The sequence below is a fragment of the Protopterus annectens genome, chromosome 1.part1 (genome assembly GCF_019279795.1).
Source record: "Protopterus annectens isolate FY-2018-M chromosome 1.part1, PAN1.0, whole genome shotgun sequence".
Classification (NCBI taxonomy): domain Eukaryota; kingdom Metazoa; phylum Chordata; order Ceratodontiformes; family Protopteridae; genus Protopterus; species Protopterus annectens.
The window spans coordinates 646,070,175-646,090,078 of NC_056726.1; the positions used below are offsets into that span (position 1 = coordinate 646,070,175).

Sequence of the window (19,904 nt, forward strand, 5' to 3'; positions counted from 1 at the left end):
GAAGGGATCTCCAATGGTGGCTAATATCGCATTGGGTAACGACGGGCCGTCTCTTTGCTCTACCAACCCCCATAGCCATAGTGACCATGAATGCTTCCCTGATAGGGTTGGGGGGCCCAAGGCACATGGAATCATTATGAGGCCAATTTGTATATCAATGTCGTAGAGATGAGAGCAGTACTTTTAGCATTGCAGTCCTTTCAAGACTCTCTACCTCAGGGGACCATTGCGATACAGACAGACAGCATATCAGTAGTTTGGTACATCAACAAACAAGGAGGAACCAGATCTTATCCCCTATGTCAAGAGGTCCTGAGAGTATGGCAGTGGGCAACCTCCACCCAACACTTTCTGATAGCAACGTGTATCCCAGGGAGGTCCAATGTCATAGCAGACAAACTGAGTAGAGAAATTCTGTTGCCTCAACTGTGGTCCCTAAAGAAAGAAGGAGCGGAAAGGATATTCCGCAAATGGGGCCAGCCTTGCTGCAATCTCTGCCATTCCCACAGACATGAAATGCAGCAGCTACTTTGCCCTAATTCCTCCTCAAGGGGATGCCCCATGAGATGCACTTGTTCACGATTGGCCCCTGGGTCTTCTTTAAGCTTTTCCTCCTTTTCCACTGATACCCAAAGTTTTACAGAAAGCCAGTGCTCTGGGAAGGACAATCATTCTAATAGCCCCCTACTGGCCTCGCCAGATTTGGTTCCCCTTTTTTCGGCCTCATCTAGTGGAAGAACCTTGGATCGTGGACCCAGTTCCAGACCTCCTGATTCACTCATCAGGGGCTCTTCATCCATCCCTTTAGTCCCTCAAATTGACAGCTTGGCTGCTTCACTTCCAAACATAGCCATATTACAGAATCTTTCAGCTGCAGCACAGCATATTTTGACATCCTTTCACAAATCGTGTACCAGAAAGTTATATCTTAGCAAATGGAAAAGATTGTCAGTATGGGCATTATAAAACAATATTGATCCTTATTCACCTCCGATATCCTGTATTTTGGAATTTTTGACTAAGCTTTTCAATGAAGGGGCAGCCGCTACTACTATTCGAGTTCAATAGGCTGCAGTATCCAATTTCCATCTTGGTGATGAAGGATCCAGTATTATGTCACATAGACTTTCCAAGGCATTTCTCAAAAGTACTATACATTTGAGACCAGCCATTAAATCTCCAATTACTCCGTGGAACCTAAATTTTGTTCTTTCAAGAATCATCCTACCTACCTTTGAACCAGCCTCCTCATGTGACCTAAAGCATCTCACATGGAAAACCATATTTCTAGTAGTCATTACTTCTGTTTGGAGAGTTTCAGAGTTACAGGCCTTGTCCCTTAAACCCCCATATCTAATTTTTCATAATGACAGAGTTTCTCTTTGGACTAATCCCTCTTTTTTTACCAAAAGTGTGTTCAGAAACGAACCTCAATCAATTGATAGAGTTGCCTGTCTTCTTCCCTAAATATGGCAATAAGGTGGAGTATATGCTGCCCATGCTTGATGTTCTTAGACAGCTTTGATTCTTTCTAGATAGGACCAAGGATTTCAGGAAAACAGAACAGCTCTTTGTTTCTTTCTCAGATTCCAATACATGTGCTCCTGTTGTGAAAACCACTTTGTCAAAATGGTTATCTGATTGTATTTCCTTTACTTATAGTTCAGTGAATATACCCCTACAAGACAAAATAAAGGCCCACTCAACTAGAGCTATCTCCACCTCTTCAGCTTTTACTGACAATTTACTGATTGATACTGTTTGTGCAGCAGCCACTTGGTCAAGGCTGTATACCTTTGTCACTCATTACAAAGTAGATAGGGCCTCCAGGGACAGGGCTTCCTTTGGTTCCACTGTTCTGAATAATATACTCCTATGAGCCACCCAAGAAAGATGGTGCTTTTGATGCTGACCCATCAGTGAGAATGAAGGCGAGATAGGACAACTTCACATAAATAGGTTATGTACTCACCATAACATTCCATATGAGTTGTTCATCTCCCCTTCATTCTTGGCTTCTTGAGGACTGAGATGTAAGGCAAAGCATAGCTGTATATGATCCTTAGCTAGTGTTTTTCTATACTATTGGTGTGTCGAGTGGCATATATAGTTTATAGGTTGGTACTAGGCTGTCGGCTCTAGGGCCTATACAAGCCTAGCCGTAACAATTCCCTGGCTATTTCTTTCCACACTATTTACTTCCATGGACCCCTGTCTAGTAGGGCAACTGATGTGATCCCTGGGGTGAATTTCCTTTCTCCCATCCAATCATTAAGGTTCCTTTTGAAGAGGGCCAAAGAGGCGCTCTGCTTGACATGTATGGGCAGTCTGTTTCAGAGTCTGGGGAGTCTCTGGGTGAGGAACCTATCCCTCCAGCATGTTTTGTTTATTGTGATGACAAGATTTAGATCCCTGGAGCGTGTGGCTCTGAGGGATTGAGATTTCTTTAAGTGTAGCATGTCCAACAGCTCTGTTTTTGACATGGCCTTGTATGTTAAGCAGAGATTGCCTCGGAGTAGACAATATGCGACAGAGTATAGCTGGAGTTTTTTAAGGCAGTCAGCATAGGGCATCTGCTTTAGGCCTGTGATTCTTTTAGTGAGGTATTTCTGCAGCCTTTCCAATTGTTGCAGATGTCTTGAGAGGTACATACCAAATGGGGCATTGTAATCTATAATGGGTCTAATGAGGGATGAGTACAGTGGGACAATGACCTCCTTTTTTCTGGATGGAAAGCCCTTAGTGATGAGGTGTGCCACATAGAAGGATATCCTGAGTGTTGTGGTGATGTGGTTATTGAAGGTGAGACCACTGTCCACCTGTGTCCCTAACTCTCTTATCACACTTTCGGTGTTTAGTGTACTGCCACCTTTGTGATAATTCACAGGTACATGTTTTTTCCCAAAGGGGATAACTATACATTTCTTGGCATTGAGCTTGAGCCCATGGTTCTGGCACCAAGCATCTGTTTCTGTAAGGCCCTTTTGTATAGTATCCACATCATTTGGGAATTCAATAATGGCTCCCAGTTTACAGTCACCTGCAAACTTTGTTAGCCAGAGTCACTTAGCATTGGCCTGTACTTCAGAGAAGTAGATGCCAAACAAGAGAGGTCCCAGGACTGAACCCTGAGGTACTCCACTTGTCACTTGTCTGGGGCTGGATTTGATGTCAGCTACTTTTACAGTGTGGGATCTGTAATCATAGTGGGGGATGGTGTCAAAGGCCTTGGCGAGGTCCAGATAGGCTGTGTGGACTTGCCCTACCCTCGTCCACAGCTCTGGAGACTTATTCAAAGAAGTCAGTAAGGCTCAGGAGACAAGATCGGCCCTTCACGAACCCAAACTGGGTGGCGTCCAGTGTTATAAGGTTGCCAATGTCTTTATTTATAAGTTCCATGATAATACTTTCCATGGCCTTACAGATCAGGCTCGTTAGACTGATGGGGCGGTAGTTCCCGGGATCCAAGGTGGACCCCCTTGTGGAGTGGGATAACTGTAGATGTGCACCACTCAGTGGGCACGAAGCCTGAGGTGAGGGTATGATTAAACATGACAGTGCCAATTCATTTTGTAGTTCATGTAGTACACAGCCCGGGATGTCATCTGGTCCCATGGATGCTGTATTCTTAGCTTTGGAGAGTACGTTTTTTACCTGTGCGGCCGTTATTACCGGAATTTGGCAATCTTCCAGTATTGAGGTAGGCCATTTAGGGGGTGAGAGGGGGTGAAGTTGGCACTGAATCGATCTGCCAGGATATTGGCAATATCCTTCGGATCAGTATATTTAATGCCATTCTGTTGTAGCTCAGAGCAGATTTAGATTTTTGACATAGTTATAGAATGCCTTATGGTTGTCTTTGGAATCTTTGGCAATTATATTTTCGTAACTAGCTTTGGAGGATTTTATGAGGGATCTCAGCTTCTTACTGAGGCTGGTAAAGGAGTTTTTTGCATCCTGGGATTTTCCTCTTTTCTGCAACAGTTTTTTCCTTTTGTTGTAAAGTTTGTTTATGGTAGGGGACCACCAGATTGGCTTCCTTTTTTTGGAGGAGAGCATCTTGGTTCTATTTGGGATGGCACGATTCATGCATGGGTGGATGTGCTGGTACAGTGCCTTAGTGTAGGACTCAGCAGTTGAACTTTCATTTCCCGTCTGCATGGGTGTCATGAAGTTTGTAACTTCTGACTTGAGTAGCATGAAGTTGACCTTGGAGAAGTTTTTTTATGGAGGTTTCCTTACTGGGGGGTGGGGGTGGGATGTGGATGTTAAGGGTGATTAGCTTATGGTCTGACCTGACCAACGACGGGGTGACCATAGGTGTGGAGGATTGATTTCCCATGTTGGTAATGACCAGGTCTAGGATATTGGAGCCCCTGGTGGGACTATGGATTAGTTGATCCAGGGCATTGGAATTTATGAATTCCAAGAACCGTTGGGCAAAGGTGTTGGTGCACAAGTAGTTTTCCCAGTTAATGGCAGGGTAGTTGAAATCACCCAGTATTAGGGTGTTTAGATGTATATTAATATTTTCCAGTATGTTTAGAAAGGTGTAATGAGAATCTTGGGGGGGATCTGTAGCAAGCTACAATTTGGATTGCAGTCTTACCTAGTGTTAGTTGCACCTGGAGAATTTCAGACGCATTGTGTTGGGCAACTAACCTGGTGGTGTGAATATCCTTGGTGAATATAGACACTCCTCCACCTTTAGTGTTTCGATCCTGGTTTGGTAGCCAAAAAGTGTGGTAAGAGTTTGTAGCCTGGTATTGCAGGAGTGCTGTCTGGTGCCTTGAACCAGGTCTCCGTTACTGCACAGATATCGATGTTCTCCATTTTTAGGAGTGCCTCGAGAGAGTGCATTTTAAGGTTTAGACTTCTAGCATTGAGTAGCATTACCTTCAGATTTTGCATGCTTGTACCTGTTATGGTGGTGGTTTTGTCCTTTGAACTTTGCCTAAAAAGGCACTACAGAGGTGGCAAGAGCCTTAGCCAGTAACCTGAATCCCAGGGGCAACAGGTGCAGACCATCTTTGGCAAAGCATTGTGGTCTGTCGATCATGTCGTCCCAGGCAGACAGATACTGGATCCCCTTTGAATGACACCAGAAGCTTAGCCAATTGTTGAAGTCAATCATTTTATCCTTATATTGTGGTATTTTTCTGGGCGAAGGCAGGATGCTACTCAGGGCTAGGGTCATACCTGCCTGGGCCATGTGATCCGAGAGCTCTTCCATGTCTCTTTTCATGTAGTCCAGGGAGGTACATCTCAGGTCATTCACTCCAACATGGACAATGACAGAGTCATGTTTGTACTTGTTGTGGAGTGACTTGAGTGCATGAGTTATGTGGCGGATTAGTTATTAGCAGCAAACAAGATCTGAGGGAATCACCAGTGCATCGTGGGATAGGGAGTAGGCCACGAGCTGGTTGAAGACCTTGAGCTTTTGCATTTGGCCGAGTCAGAGCCTAGGATCGGCTCAGAACCCATCAGTAAAAATGAAGGCGAGATGAGCAGCTCACATGGAATGTTATGGTGAGTACATAACTTCTTTCTTTGTCATTGTCTGACATTCTTTATAAAAAGCTATACCCTAATCCATCCTGACCTTCCTTTGGAGCATCCTCTAATGCTTTCTACTTAATTCTTTTTTTTATTTCCTCCACTACCTCTTTTTTTGTCAACCTATCTTTCCATACACCTTCTCTTGCATCCTTTTGCTCATACATATTCTGTACATACCTTTCAACTATATCCATAATTTCATTTTGTTTATATTTTAACTGCCATTTTTCATCTTTCATTACATTCCTTTTCATCTGAGTATGTCTCAATTTCTTGCCTAAAAATGGAGAAACACCTTCTTTTCTCCCTTTCATATAATAATCTGTATAAATATTCTTTCCATTTTTGTAATACATTTGTATAACTTTTCTTCAAGACCCCCTTTCTACTATCCTTTCATACATTTTCTTCTGCTAATTATGTAATTTTTTTCCTCCTTCCATTTCTCTCTCTACTTTCAAGAATATTTTTTAAACTTTTATTTATACACCATCCACCACTTTGTCATACTTCAATAAAACACAATTGCTCTATTTCCTTAAGTCATTTCATTCCTTCGGTTATCCCTGTCAGTCTTTTTAACTCTTTCCTTGTTTTCCTATACATTCAATGTTAAGTTGTCTATCTCGCCTTCATTCTTGCTGGATGGGTTCAGAGCCAATCCTCGGCTCTGACTCGGCCTTTTACTAAAGCTTGAGAGCTATTTACCGGTTCAAGGCCTCCCCTTATCCCACAATGCTAGGCATCCGATATCCCGATCTCGTTTGCCGCTTCAGCTACGAGGTTGCGTTTTTTTACCGGCTCCAGGTCGTATAATTCTTTATTGTATTTTTTTGCTGCCAGTATTGTGTAATATTTAGTTATTCTTCCCTATTAGTTTAATTAGATTGTTTACCTGGATGCGTTTGGTTCTCGCCCTTCGACCTCCAGGGTGTCTCCGCCTTTCGACCCGCTCATGGAAGTGGTGGCTCGGAAGGTGTGGATGGCCTCGGACACAGTGGAACCAACTCCCCGCAGGCCCACAAAATTCATTACAGCCCCATCCGACAAACAGTTTCTTACAAAGGGTGTCCCTGTTGATGCCATTGTGGTTGCAGCAACCACTAAGAAGGAGTTGGCTGACCCTTCTGTACCTGTCCATCCACCTAATAAAGAATCTAGGTCAATGGACAGATATGGGAAGTGGATGTTTTCTTCAGCGACCTTTTCCATGCAGTCACTAAACTATCTGTGCCATTTCACCCGCCTTCAAAGGGATCTCCTTAAGGAACTGGGTGATACCCTTCAGGATCCATATGCTGCAGGGTCTCAGGAAAAGATTAACTCCCAGCTGGCGACCCTTAACTCTATAGTCAACTCCTCCATGCAGCTCATTTCTTATGCAGCCGATGGGGCGAGTAGGGCCGCAGGCACAGGCGTGGCTTTGAGAAGACATGCCTGGATGCGGTTATGTAACTTTGCTGACCCCTTTAAGGCATCCTTCACCAATACCCCCTTCGATGGTTCGGCTTTGTTTGGACCACAGGTGAAGGAAATCCTTACCAGGTGTGAGCAGGAAGGCAAGACTCTCTCTGCCGTGGGAGCCCGTTTTTATACTCCCTCTAGACCATACCCTAAAGATCAGAAGAGTGGAAAATGTGGTTTCGCAAACATCAGGGATTCGTGCCTGACACACATGGCGAGTTTCCCTCCAGGGGCAGAGGAGGGAACAACAATAGACGCCGCCTGAGGGGCAGAGGGGGTCCGCAAAATCAGGGTAGCAGGGAAGCTTTCTCTGACAAACCCTTTCAGCACCCCTGAGGGGCTGCCCAACTGTCCACCCTCGGAGGCAGTCGGGGGAAGATTGTCACTGTATCCAAAAGCCTGGTGACTCCTCACACAAGACAAATGGATACAGTCTATCATATCTGAGGGTTACAAAATCCCCTATGTCCACACCCCCGTGCAAACAAATAGATCCCTTACAGATGTTCCACCCGATCTAAGGGAACAAGCAGTACTAGAAATTTCAAAACTGCTAGTAAAAAGAGCCATCCAGCGAGTCCCAGCAGACCAGCAAGGATCCAGGATTTACTCCAAGTTCTTATTGGTACCAAAAAAAAACGGGACTGGAGACCCATTTTGGATCTCAGCAGGTTAAACAAGTCTGTTCAAAGAACAAAGTTCCAGATGATCACGCTTCAGTCCATTCTACCCTTTTTGGGTCCGGACAACTGGATGTGCTCCATAGACCTTCAGGATGTGTACTACCATATCAGAATGTACAGATGCTCCAGGAGGTTTCTCCGCTTCCGGTTAGGAGCCAGTCACTATCAATTCAAAGCCCTGCCCTTTGGTCTCACCACAGACCCCAGGGTGTTCACCAAATGCATGGCAGTGGTTACGGCTCACCTGAGACGGCGAGTATTCCAGGTGTTTCCATATCTAGACGACTGGCTCCTAACTGCTTCCACCAGGCATCAGCTAATCCGAGCCAGGGATTATACCATCCAAACTTGCTCCGAGCTAGGTATCTCTGTAAACTTCGAAAAGTCTGCATTGTCGTCTTGTCAATCTATAACCTTTATAGGTGCCATATTAAATACAAAAGAACTGTCTGCAAAACTTCCATTAGAAAGAGTATTAGACATTCGCCGACATGTTCAAACGTTACTACAGTGCAAGAGAATTCAGACCAGATTTGTACTGAAAACCTTGGGTCTCATGGCAGCAGCAATCACATTACTTCCCCTACCTCGTTTTCACATGCGGATTCTTCAATGGATTCTTTTTACCCAATGGTCCTTTCAACAGCTTCTGATGTCTCACAACATAATAATCACCCAATCATGCAAAGACCACCTTTCTTGGTGGATGGTCTCCCCTCAAGTTTTTCAGGGCAGACCATTTGTCCTTCCTCCTCCGGTTGCCACGGTGACAACGGATGCCTCCCTGATCGGGTGGGGAGGGGGGCATTTTCAGGGCAGGACTCTCCAGGGCACTTGGCAACCCCTAGAGTACCATCTGCACATAAATGTCTTGGAGATGAGAGCGGTACTTTTAGCGTTGCAATCTCTTCAGGACTCTCTACCTACCGGGACTATTGCAGTTCAGCCGGACAATATGTCGGTAGTGTGGTACATCAACAAGCAGTGCGGAACCAGGTCCTATCCCTTATGTCGAGAAGCACTCAGACTCTGGCAGTGGGCGATCTCCTCTCAGCGGTTTCTGATAGCAATGCACATCCCCGGGAAGTCCAACATCATAGCGGACAGGCTAAGCAGAGCAATCCTTATGCCTCATGAGTGGTCTCTCGATCAGTTAGTAGTGGGCAAAATTTTCCGCAGATGGGGTCAACCTTGCTGTGACCTTTTTGCAACCCCTCTCAACAGCAAGTGCAGCGACTTCTTCACTGTCTTCCCCCTCCCAGGTCATTCCCCCAGAGACGCTCTAGTTCACGATTGGCCCCGGGGTCTTCTCTATGCATTCCCTCCTTTTCCCTTAATTCCAAAACTGATTCAGAAAGCGACCGCTTTGGGATCCAGGATGATCCTTGTTGCTCCTTACTGGCCTTGACAAATTTGGTTCCCATTCCTGCATCGTCACCTGCTGGAGCAGCCCTGGAATCTGGACCCAGTGTTAGACCTCTTGATCCATCAGTCGGGCGGGCTGCACCAGTCCCTTCACTCTCTCAACCTCACAGCTTGGTTGCTCCACTTTCAACCTTAGCCAGGCTTCCACATATTTCTCAGCCAGTGCGTGAAATCATACTTTCTTCGCACAAATCTTCTACTAGGAAGACTTCTGCTAGTAAGTGGAAACGTTTTTCTTTCTGGGCAGAGGCTAGAAAGATAGACCCCTTTACAGCCCCTGTCCATAATGTTTTAGATTTTTTGGTGGAACTTTTTGGAGCAGGTTCCTCTTCTGCGACCATTAGGGTCCAATTGGCTGCTATCGCAAATTTTCACGTTGGCTTATCAGAGTCCAGTATCATGTCCCACAAACTTTGTAAGGCCTTTCTTAAGGGGACTATTTTATTAGACCCCCGGTTAAAGATCCCCCCTCTGTGGGATTTGAACTTGATATTAACTTCTTTGATTCTCCCTCCTTTTGAACCTGCGACTTCTTGTTCCTTAAAGTTACTCTCCTGGAAGACTCTCTTCTTAGTAGCTATCCCCTCAGCCAGAAGAGTATCGGAACTTCATGCCTTTTGTATTCGTCCTCCTTATCTTAATTTTCACAAAGATAGAGTTTCACTCAGGACTAATCATTCCTTTTTACCCAAAATACCCTCAGAGACAAATCTCAATCAGGCTATTGATCTTCCTGTCTTTTTTCCTAATTATTCAAACAGAGCTGAACAAAGGTTACACTATTTGGACGTTCACAGGCAATTACGTTTTTATTTGGATAGGACCAAACAGACAAGAAAATCAGATCAACTCTTTCTGTCCTATGCTGAGGGCAAGCAGGGCCTGCCAGTTTCTAAGGTAACCTTGTCCAGGTGGCTGGCCTCTATTATTACCTTGATCTACCAACTGAGACATAAAGAACTCCCTACAAAACCAAAAGCTCATTCCACCAGAGCATTGGCTACGTTGGTAGCTTTTCAGGCTAGACTTCCAATGGAATCTATTTGTGCTGCAGCCACATGGGCCATTACTCATACCTTCATTTCGCATTACAAGTTGGATATGGCCTCCAGGAGTCAAGCTGATTTTGGTTCCACTGTGCTCAAGAGTCAGTTTCAATGAGCCACCCAGGGCTAAGGTGCTAGGGACGCTGTCCCATCCAGCAAGAATGAAGGCGAGATAGACAGCTTAACATTAAGAAGTTATGTACCTACCATAACGTTCCATGTCAGTTGTCTTCATCTCACCTTCTTTCTTGCATCCCACCCTCCATCCCCCTAGCCTGGTTAGGACCGAGAAGAATCCCTTTTGAGGCCTTCTTCCTATGGTTGACTTTTTTTTTTAGGTTACGTCCTTCTCTGTTTGTAGCACTGTAGGTAAACCTTGTGGTGGGAACAGGTGTTTTTTCCATGGTGTTAGCTCTACCAAACGAGATCTGGATATCTGACGCCTAGCATTGTGGGATAAGGGGAGGCCTTGAGCCGGTAAATAGCTCTCGAGCTTTAGTAAAAGGCCGAGTCAGAGCCGAGGATCAGTTCCGAACCCATCCGGCAAGAAAGAAGGCGAGATGAAGACAACTAACATGGAACGTTATGGTAGGTACATAACTTCTTATTCTCTCCTGTTGTTGCCCATACATCACTGTGATCTGAAAATGTTGCTCGTCTAGTTTCATCTAATTTTTTTCTCATGTCCTCTGAAAAATGTGTAATAAAGCTCTGTTTTAAGTAGCCCCCTCTTATTAGTACATTCTCTCCCTTTACCCCTTCACCTATCCTTAACCTACCATTAGTTGCTACTTCTCTAATCATTTTAACATATTGTGCTGTTTTCCTTTCTCCTTTCTTAAATTACAAAGTCTCCCACCACCATAGTAGACATATTTACCACAATAAAACTTTGAACGTCCTCATTGTTATGTTTCATTTGCATTTGTACACACACACACACACACACACACACACACACCACTACCACCCTAAAAACCTTTGACATCACACACTAAAACTCAGCATGTCTCTACTACTGTTTTATTTAATATTTCAATCTTTTCATTTTTTCCACAGTACCTGAATGTGTATCACTCCCTGTAGTCCGCACTATTTTTTCCACACCATCTCACATTCCACCCTGTTCCTTCTGTCTGTACATCTTATATCAAGCAAACTAATTACCCAACATCACTCTTGCTGTTCATATTCAGTGATGGTATACTTAGATTAACCTTTTCTCTTTTTAGCTTTTTTTGACACAGTACTCACATCTGTCTCTTCTGTTTCTAATGCCCCAACCCTGTTTTCCATCTGCATGGAATGTATATGCACGTACAAACAGACAAATCTAACAAATATACACAAGCATCAGAAAATGGTGATGTTCGAGAATGGATAGGCTTTCTTGCCTTATTGCTCGAAAGGTGCATTTGCAAGTATCGTCTAATTTTTTGTAGACTTATGTTTTGTTTGTGGGAATTGCTTTGTGTCATTTTTCACATGGCAGTTTCTCACATTTTTCAAATCTTTGAACACTTTGGTCTTAGCTTGGGAGTTAAACTAAATGTTGTTTTCTGCATCTTGCCTTAGTGATTTTATTCTTTGCTGCCTTTGTTTTCACAGATTGTTTATGACAGACTAGAGTGCTTGTTTGGAGGGGCTATATAGATGTGTAAAAACTTAGTTCAGAGCTGCATACATACATATAAATGAAATTCATTAACTAATGCTTTACTGAAAAAAATGATTTGGTTGATCTATGCTTTTTGAATATTGTTTTTTGAGTAGTCATTTTTTCTTACGTGAAAGAATGCATGTGGAGTGCAGAGGTACTAATAACATTTATTTCATATGTTTCAAGTATGTGTGGCTTTTCAGGGAAGCTTTTATCATGTTTGTTTTTGTTGGGTATCCTTTATTTTTTGTAGCTAATATGTGTTTGATTAGATGTTTTACTGCTTCACTTTTGCTTCATTTAGATACAGTTTCACTTTTTTATATGCTTTTTTCCTTCACACTTGCAGACCGTGAAGCTTCCCACAGTCAGACTTGAACCCATTTGTTCCTTAGTGGTGGGGCCATCTGCCTAGATTCTGTGGTTCTGTATAATTTAGTCGAAGCAACTAACCATCAAACACTTCTGTCAAACTTAATCCATCGAACGTTAATTCCGTTGAATGTTCATTTAAGTGAATTTCTTCCCAGGGAAAAAAAAAAAAACAACCTACTGACCATCACAAAAAATGCATTACGCCCCCCACTAAATATACCAACTCAGAAATCGCAGTACAGTGGGGAAAGGGCAAATTCCTGATGATGGCCAACAAGCTTTTTCTTCTCAGAAGAAATTCACTTAAACAAAAGTTTTTTTTTGGAATTAGCGTTTGATGGATTAAGTTCAACAAATTAGTGTTCGATGGGTAGTCACTTCAACGAAATAATGTAGACCTGATTCTGTAGGGCAGGAGCTTTCCAGGGGGGAGGCTATCACTTAGTCAGCTGTGACGGTTGCTTGTGTCTTTGTCTGCATCCCAGCAATGAAGAGACATTTTTACTTATTAGACTAACTCCTCCCCTGGGCTAGGGGACGTTTGACCCCACATCAGTATGGGAGCCACAGTGCCTTACCTTACACTAGAGCACACTCCCCTGCATACCTCAGTGAATGCTACTGCCCATCAGTGAATTAGTATACCTCACAACTACCTCTGAGTTGCAAGTTCACCTTTTTCTTGCAAAGGACTACTACAACTCTCAACCAACTCCTGACTCCCAGGATGACATGCCCATCCTCTTTGCCAGGTCCAGTAAGCACTCAAGCTGCTAACTGTACTTCAGTCACTTGAGCCATATCCAAGATTTTATCCCTGTACATCACTGAAGTTGGCTCATGCAGTTCATTTCAGGTTTGGTTAATCTTATTCTCCTTCTCCTTTCGGCTTTTCCCGGTTAGGGGTTGCCACAGTGGATCATCTGTCCGCTCATGATTGGCAGTGGAGGTTTTTACGGTATCGAGTTGCCACCCCGGTGGTTGGGTTAATGTAAGACTTAATTACATTTTAATAGTTTGGAGAGGTGGTGTTATTCTCTGACTGAGCTATATTTTTGAGCTGCCTTTGCTTGTGACTTTTCTGAATGCTTTTTATTACAGTACGTGTAAGAGCACTGATGAAAAAAGAAAGTTAGTTAATTTATCAACATTTGTTTTTGTACAGAAGACATCGTAGTGCACGCCGAGGAACATTCAGCAGACCCTCTACAGGGACGTGGGCAGCAGCTACCATAAGTCATTCGTTACTAGGAAATTTTGAGGTACAATCATTTTAAAATACATGATTTGATAGTATTTGTGCAGTAAAATTATATCATGCAGCCTGAAGACATTTTTGAAACTTTATGCCAGGTGTTCATGTGAAAATAAGTTATTGCTTTTAATATGTGTTCTTGATTAGTGGACTATGCCCCTAATAACTTTTTTTTTCATTATGAACTTGATTCATATGACAGGAAATTGAGAATTGTGAGGGACAATGGGTCGTCATCTTATAAAATGTAACCCTTCCAAGTACAAAGAATGAATTAAAGTGCCAGTGTTGTCATTAGATGCAGTGTCACAGAAGAGTATTCATGGCTTCACTCACATACACATGCAGAGACACACACACACTAAATAATCATGTATATAAAATGACCAGGCAGTGGTGTATTCTGGTATTCTTGATGCTTTTATAGCATTGTTTTCAGCTTCTTGAATCAGTGCTTCTTGTTTTTTTTAGTAACCTTCTTGCACATCTGCTTTGCATTATCTCCATTCATCATGTGTTTATCTGCATTGCTGAGTACTTAAGTGATTGTGTCACACTGGAATTAGACTAACACTATGTGCTGCAAAGCTCTGATCTGATATTGTCTTTTCCATCCAGATTCAACCTCTGGGTTATCAAATCCAAGACTTCAGCCCCAAGCTCTACCTCTTCTACCCATAGTACCTTACTCTGTACAGAGTTACCTCAGATCTAGTTTGTTACCTTCCAGGATAGCAGCTAGATCTCAAGCTTTGTTAGGTGTACTTTTTTGCCTGCGTTCGAGCACATTTCTTCACCTATTCCTTTACCCTTGTTATATAGGTATAGTTTGTGTACATTGTAGATTTGTTTCTTCCAGTACCTAGGCTAGTTAAGTAGTGTAGGTTTATCTTGTTAGTCATTCATGGTCTTTTCCCACCCTTTTTTTGAGAAATATAAAGCTACAATTTTTTTCTCTAGTTAATAGTGTTAACAGTAATAGTTTTAGTGATTGTAAGATGGCTCATGTTTTAAGTAGTTTGGTAGTTTTTTATTGTGTTGTGTTGTTTGACTTTTGTTTATAGATATGGATAAAGAATTTAAGAAGTGTGTGGTATGCAACCATAAGCTCCCTTTCCAGGACTCGCATAATCAGTGCGTATACTGTCTCTAAGATGCTCACTTGGAGACCCAGTGCTCCATTTCTGACAGCTTTGTATCCAAGGCTGTTAACGAATGAAGGGCAAAGTTGTTCCTTAAGGATTTTTTACCTGCCAGAGATGCGTTCTGCTTCTCCCCTCTAGCTAGTAAGGCTGATAAAAGTGACCAGGATGAGGAGGAAGGGCTAAAGACGCCAAACCATCTAAGGAGGGTCACAAACATGCAGCTCCCCCAGCTTCTAGCTAGCTGGATCCAAAGATCTTCGGCTCCTCCAACTGTCAGTTGCCTTACCACCTTCAAGGTTGGGTGTGATAGCCTGGCTGATTACAACTTCCACCCCTGTCTTGGCCTTCTTGACTCTATCAGTCTTGGAACCATGCGGGTCTCAGCAATGACCATTTGAGGCTGGGGTTTCCAGTTCATGGGTTGATGCTTAGCGTCTTGGAGTCATACCTCCCACTTGCTGCTTCAGCACTACAGTAGACTCCCTCATATCCAGTCTCGCTGGAACCAGACCTTAGGCTGGATAAACAAATGGCTGGTTAATCAGAAAAAGCATACAAAGTAGTATTTGTAAGTTATAAATCAGCTAGACTAACAGGATTTGTGTCGGTATGCATTTTTCTAATGACTATGATGTCTAAAACTCAAATGTTTGTCATTATTTAGCTCAGAGGAGGCAGAAGTGATTTTGTCTTTTGTCTTTTGCTAGGGCTATGGCAGAAATTTGATGGCCAGTTAAAGAGGAGGCTGGATAAGAGGGAGTCTACTGTATATAGTTCAGCTCTTATCTCCGTGTCAGGGCAGGTAGTAGTGTCTCTAAAGTCTGACATGTCTTTGGAGTCTTCAGATTCCAGGGGTGAGAAGTCCAGGCAGCTTGCTTCAGTGTCTGCCTTTGGCATGGTAGAAAGGATGTTCTCTTATCCAAAGACAGAGTGGTCAGTGCCAACTGGTATTCCTCCGACCTTTATCTGTGCCTGTAGACTTGTACCAGCTTGCTCTGGAACAGCCACTCTGGTAGGCCTCCAGACTACCCTGCCTCTTCCACTTCTCCTCTGGATTCCCAAGGGTGGAAGAGTCATGCCAAGAGGTTGTGCAAGAAGAAGCACCTGGATTATATAGAGGAGTCCCTCACCAAGGATATCAACCTTGTGGAAGGAGAAGGGCACCCCAAATCACTCAGTGAACACACCTCTTTTGGTGATATTATGGAGCTGCTTCACTAGTGCAGGAGCTGGACAGCCAAAGCCCTATCTCTAGAGGAGTCAGTATTTTTAGAGGCATTTGGGGTGGGCCCATCCACATCCTGTGTAGTCCCCCCCTATGGACGTGCTTATTAACTTATTGCCTCAGATTGCCTGAATAAAGCCCAGTGTGCTGGAACCAATACCTAAAAAGCCCAGAAGCCTGGTAAGATCCTGGCCTTTCTCAAGGATCTACAACACTGGAGTTAAGGGTCTTACCATTGATGCTACTCTGCTGGTTGCAGCCAGCAATAAGAACATCTCAGACGAGAAGCCAATAGTTCACCCCCCTCCCCCCACATGGAGTCTAGGGCACTAGACTGGTTAGGGAAGCACTCCTATGTGTCAGTCACCCTTGATGTGAAAGCATTAAATTACCTGAGTCACTTGACAAAACTTCAATGGGACATCATGTCTGAAGTGTTAAGAGTTGTTAAGGCACAACCAACTCAGGACTCTCATAAAACTCTGGAGATGCAGTTGTCCACTTCACAGTCTATTTTTAATGCGTCCATGTGTTTGCTTTCCACTGCAGCCAATGGCATCTCCCAGGCTGCTGGCCTCAGCATTGCCATGCTTGGATGAAACTGTGCAACTTTGTAGACTGCTTCTAAGAGGGAGCAAGATGGAAAGACCCAGTCTAGTGTCGGAATGCATTTTGCCACCCGACCCCCATTGGATCTTCTCATAGAATCAAAAGGGGGGGAAATGTCTCTTCTTTAAAAAAGTGCAGCAGTTTCTTCAGGATGCTTCTGCAGAAAGTTCCCCCTTGCAGAGTGGGAGGGATGTAACAAGGATGTATTCTACCTGCATGGCAGGGGTGGTCCACAGAACCAGGCTTCCATGGAGTCTTTTCCAGGAGGCCTTTCCAGCATTCCTGAAAGGTTGCCTAAATGTTCTGCTCTGGAAGTAGTGATAGGTCGCTTGACTGTACATCTGAAAACTTGGAAGGCCATCACCTCAGACACATGGGTGTTAAGAATTGTATCCAGAGGCTACATAATTCCATTTTTATTTCAGCAAACTAAAATGTCAAGCACCTCCCAGAAGTACCACCCAAAGAAGGGATGGAGCTATTGAAATCCAAAAGCTGTTAGCAAATTGTCATCCAAGAGGTCCCACCAGACTAATGGAGATATGGGGTCTATTCAGTTTCATTTTGGTTCCAAAGAACAACAAGGACCTCAGGCCAATTTTGGATTTAAGCAAACTGAATCACTTTGTGAAACAGACGAAGTTACACTTGATCACTTTGCAGTCCATCCTACCTCTTTTGAGGAAGGATGACTGAATATGCTTAATTGACCTCAAGGACACCTATCATCTTATAAAAATAGTGGGCAGTCCAGGAGGTATCTGTGCTTCTGGCTGGGAGCCAGTCTTTATTAGTTCAGGGCACTGCTCTTTGTTCTCAACACCACCCCTGGGTGTTCACCAAGTGCATGGCAGTTGTGGGGGCCTGGCTCAGACTGCAGAGTTTTCAGGTCTTTCCTTACCTGGACAATTGGCTTTTCACTTCCTTCATGAGGGCATCTTTTGTCAGAACCAGGGATTCCTTACTCCGATTGTGCCTTTCTGTGGGAATCACTGTAATGATACAGTGGTCCAACTTGATCCCCACCATATGGATTTTCCCATTATGTTAATAGAACGCTATCAGAGTTAAATCAAATAATGGTTGGCATCCCCCCTACTGTTGGCCAGGAGATCATTTTTTCTTTCTTCAACCCACAGCAGGGCACGGTTACAACAGATGTCTACCTTTTTGGGTAGGAAGGCACTTTGAAAGGAAGCTGATCCAAGGGACTTAGTGTACCCTCGTGGCCAGTCTTCACATCATTGCCTTGAAGATGAGAGCAATCCTCCTTGCAATGCAGGCCTTTTTAGGACTTTCTCCCAAAGGCTATTATTTTTTAGCAGACAAGGCAATATGTCTGTGGCCTGGTATCTGAACAAACAGGGTACCCAGTCGGACCCTCTTTGTCAGGAGGCCATGGGGGTTTGGTGGTGGACACTTTCATCTTGATTGTTTCTGGTAGCAGTGCATATGTTACAGAATGTGCTGTCATAGGACCTTCCTGGGGTGAAACATGGCTGGGGGCTCTGCTCCTCATGTTAAATCTACATGGAAAAGACAACGTTGGATATGAAAGTTATGTACTTACCATAACAATAGATCTGTGTTGTCTAGTTCCATCCAGTTCAACCATCCATCCGAACTGGCCATTCCTGTATTGTGTTTTTCCTGGACATTTGATTGAGTCATTGAGGGTTTTTTTTTTCTCCTCTTCCTTTTTGGGTCCTTGGTGTCAAGATTTTACAGTTAGCAGTTGAAATTTTTTGGAGAAGATTAAATGAGATGGAAACAGACAACATGGATCTATCATTATGGTAAGTACATAACTTTCGATGTTCATCATATTGATCACTGCTGCATTAGCCTTAGCTGTATGGGTTATATTCTGTAAGGCAGCTTGTGCTGAGCTGACTAAAAGACAAGTTGGGGTGCGAAGACCTTCACAGCCTTTCTGCCTACAGAGAAAGGGACTCCGAGGCCTGAAAGGACAATGCTAGGAACAAGAAAAAAAAAATGTCCACACCCTGGCACAAAAAAACACACCAAAAAACAAGGGGGATGGAGGGAGGTAGCAGTTACTGTAGCAGTGATCATTTGAACATCTACAGTTATGGTAGGTTCAACCTATACAACTGTACTGTGTTCATCATATTGATCACTGCTCCAGCAGCCTTAGCTATATGGGTAGGTGAAAGAAGAACAGTCCAGGAGCACTCAGAGAATGGTCCTAGCAAAGCTTGATCTGGACCTGGAGAAGGAAACCAGTTTGTAGTGCTTTGTAAGAGTATGTATAGAGAACCAAGTAGCAGCTTCTAGAATACTTCTAGAATCCACCCTTTCCAAAAAGCCATAGACAAAGCAAAGGCCCTGGAAGAGTGGGCTTTGCCCCTGCCTGGAATAATTTTGTTATGTTGCATATAACAAAAGGTAACGGCCTTAAACAACCATTTGGAAGTAGTCTGTTTTGACACAGTTTGTCCCTTCTTCTTACCTTCACAAGAAATGAACAATTGATATGAAAGATTTAGTTCTCTCGAGACAGTACTTGAGTTGTCTGTTGATTGCAAAGTATGCAGTATCCTTTCTCCCTCATTTTCAGGTTCAGGAAAGAAAATGAGGAGATGGATAGTAAAGTAAACTCAGATACCACTTCAGACAAAAAAGAATGATTAGTTTTCAAAGAAATCCTATCCTTATCAAACATGAGAAAGAGATGAATCACCATAAGAGCTTGCAACTCAGATACCCTTCTTGCAGAGGTCAGAGTAATCAGCAAAACTGTTTTCCATGTTAACAACTTTGATGGTTCAGAGAGTTGAATTTCTTGATCAGGACAAGCATCTCCTTAATATTTATGTGCTTGCATCTGTTTTGGTGTCTCACACTCCCTGCACTTTATCCCTCCTGAAACTGATCCCCAAGCAAAGTCTGAAGCATTTGGAGTGATTGACTTACTTGGGAGCAGGGAGGGAGAAGGGGAGACCTGAATTTAAGGATGTCTGCTGTCTCCACCAAAATATTTTACTTCTGACAAACCCTAGGATTTGAAAAAGTAAAGGGTGTTGATGCTGCGAACAAAGAGTTTTCATGTACCACTGTATCTTTCTCATGTTGAGTCCCCTCGCAGTGAATGAAGTCTGAATGGAAAACCTTAGAAAAGATATAAATAAAGATCTATTTTCACCTCTGGAAGAAAAGCTGTTTGAACTGAGGTGTCTAGCTGACATTCCAGAAACACAATCCTGTGTGAAGGAGTCAAGAAAGAGTTTGGAATGTTCTCTTGAAATCCCAGCTTGTATAAGAGATTGCTCACCCAAAGTGAGATTCCTGGCATTTTGAAAAAGACTCTGCAAAGTTGTCCAAATAATGAGAAATATGGATCCCTGTATCCTGCAGTCAGCTATAACTGAATCTAGACACTTTCTGAGCACTCATGGTGCAATGGCTAGTCCAAAGGGTAAGGAAGAAATCTA

At 43.4% G+C, this 19,904-nt stretch overlaps 1 protein-coding gene across 1 annotated transcript in view; it reads left to right on the forward strand.

Annotated features, from left to right (window-relative positions):
• FAM214B (family with sequence similarity 214 member B) overlaps positions 1-19,904 on the forward strand; it is a 2,663,862-nt gene that overhangs the window by 2,283,357 nt on the left and 360,601 nt on the right. The window contains exon 12 of the mRNA XM_044077337.1: positions 13,381-13,477. Coding sequence (XP_043933272.1) covers positions 13,381-13,477 — 97 coding nt within the window. The remainder of the gene's footprint in view (positions 1-13,380; positions 13,478-19,904) is intronic.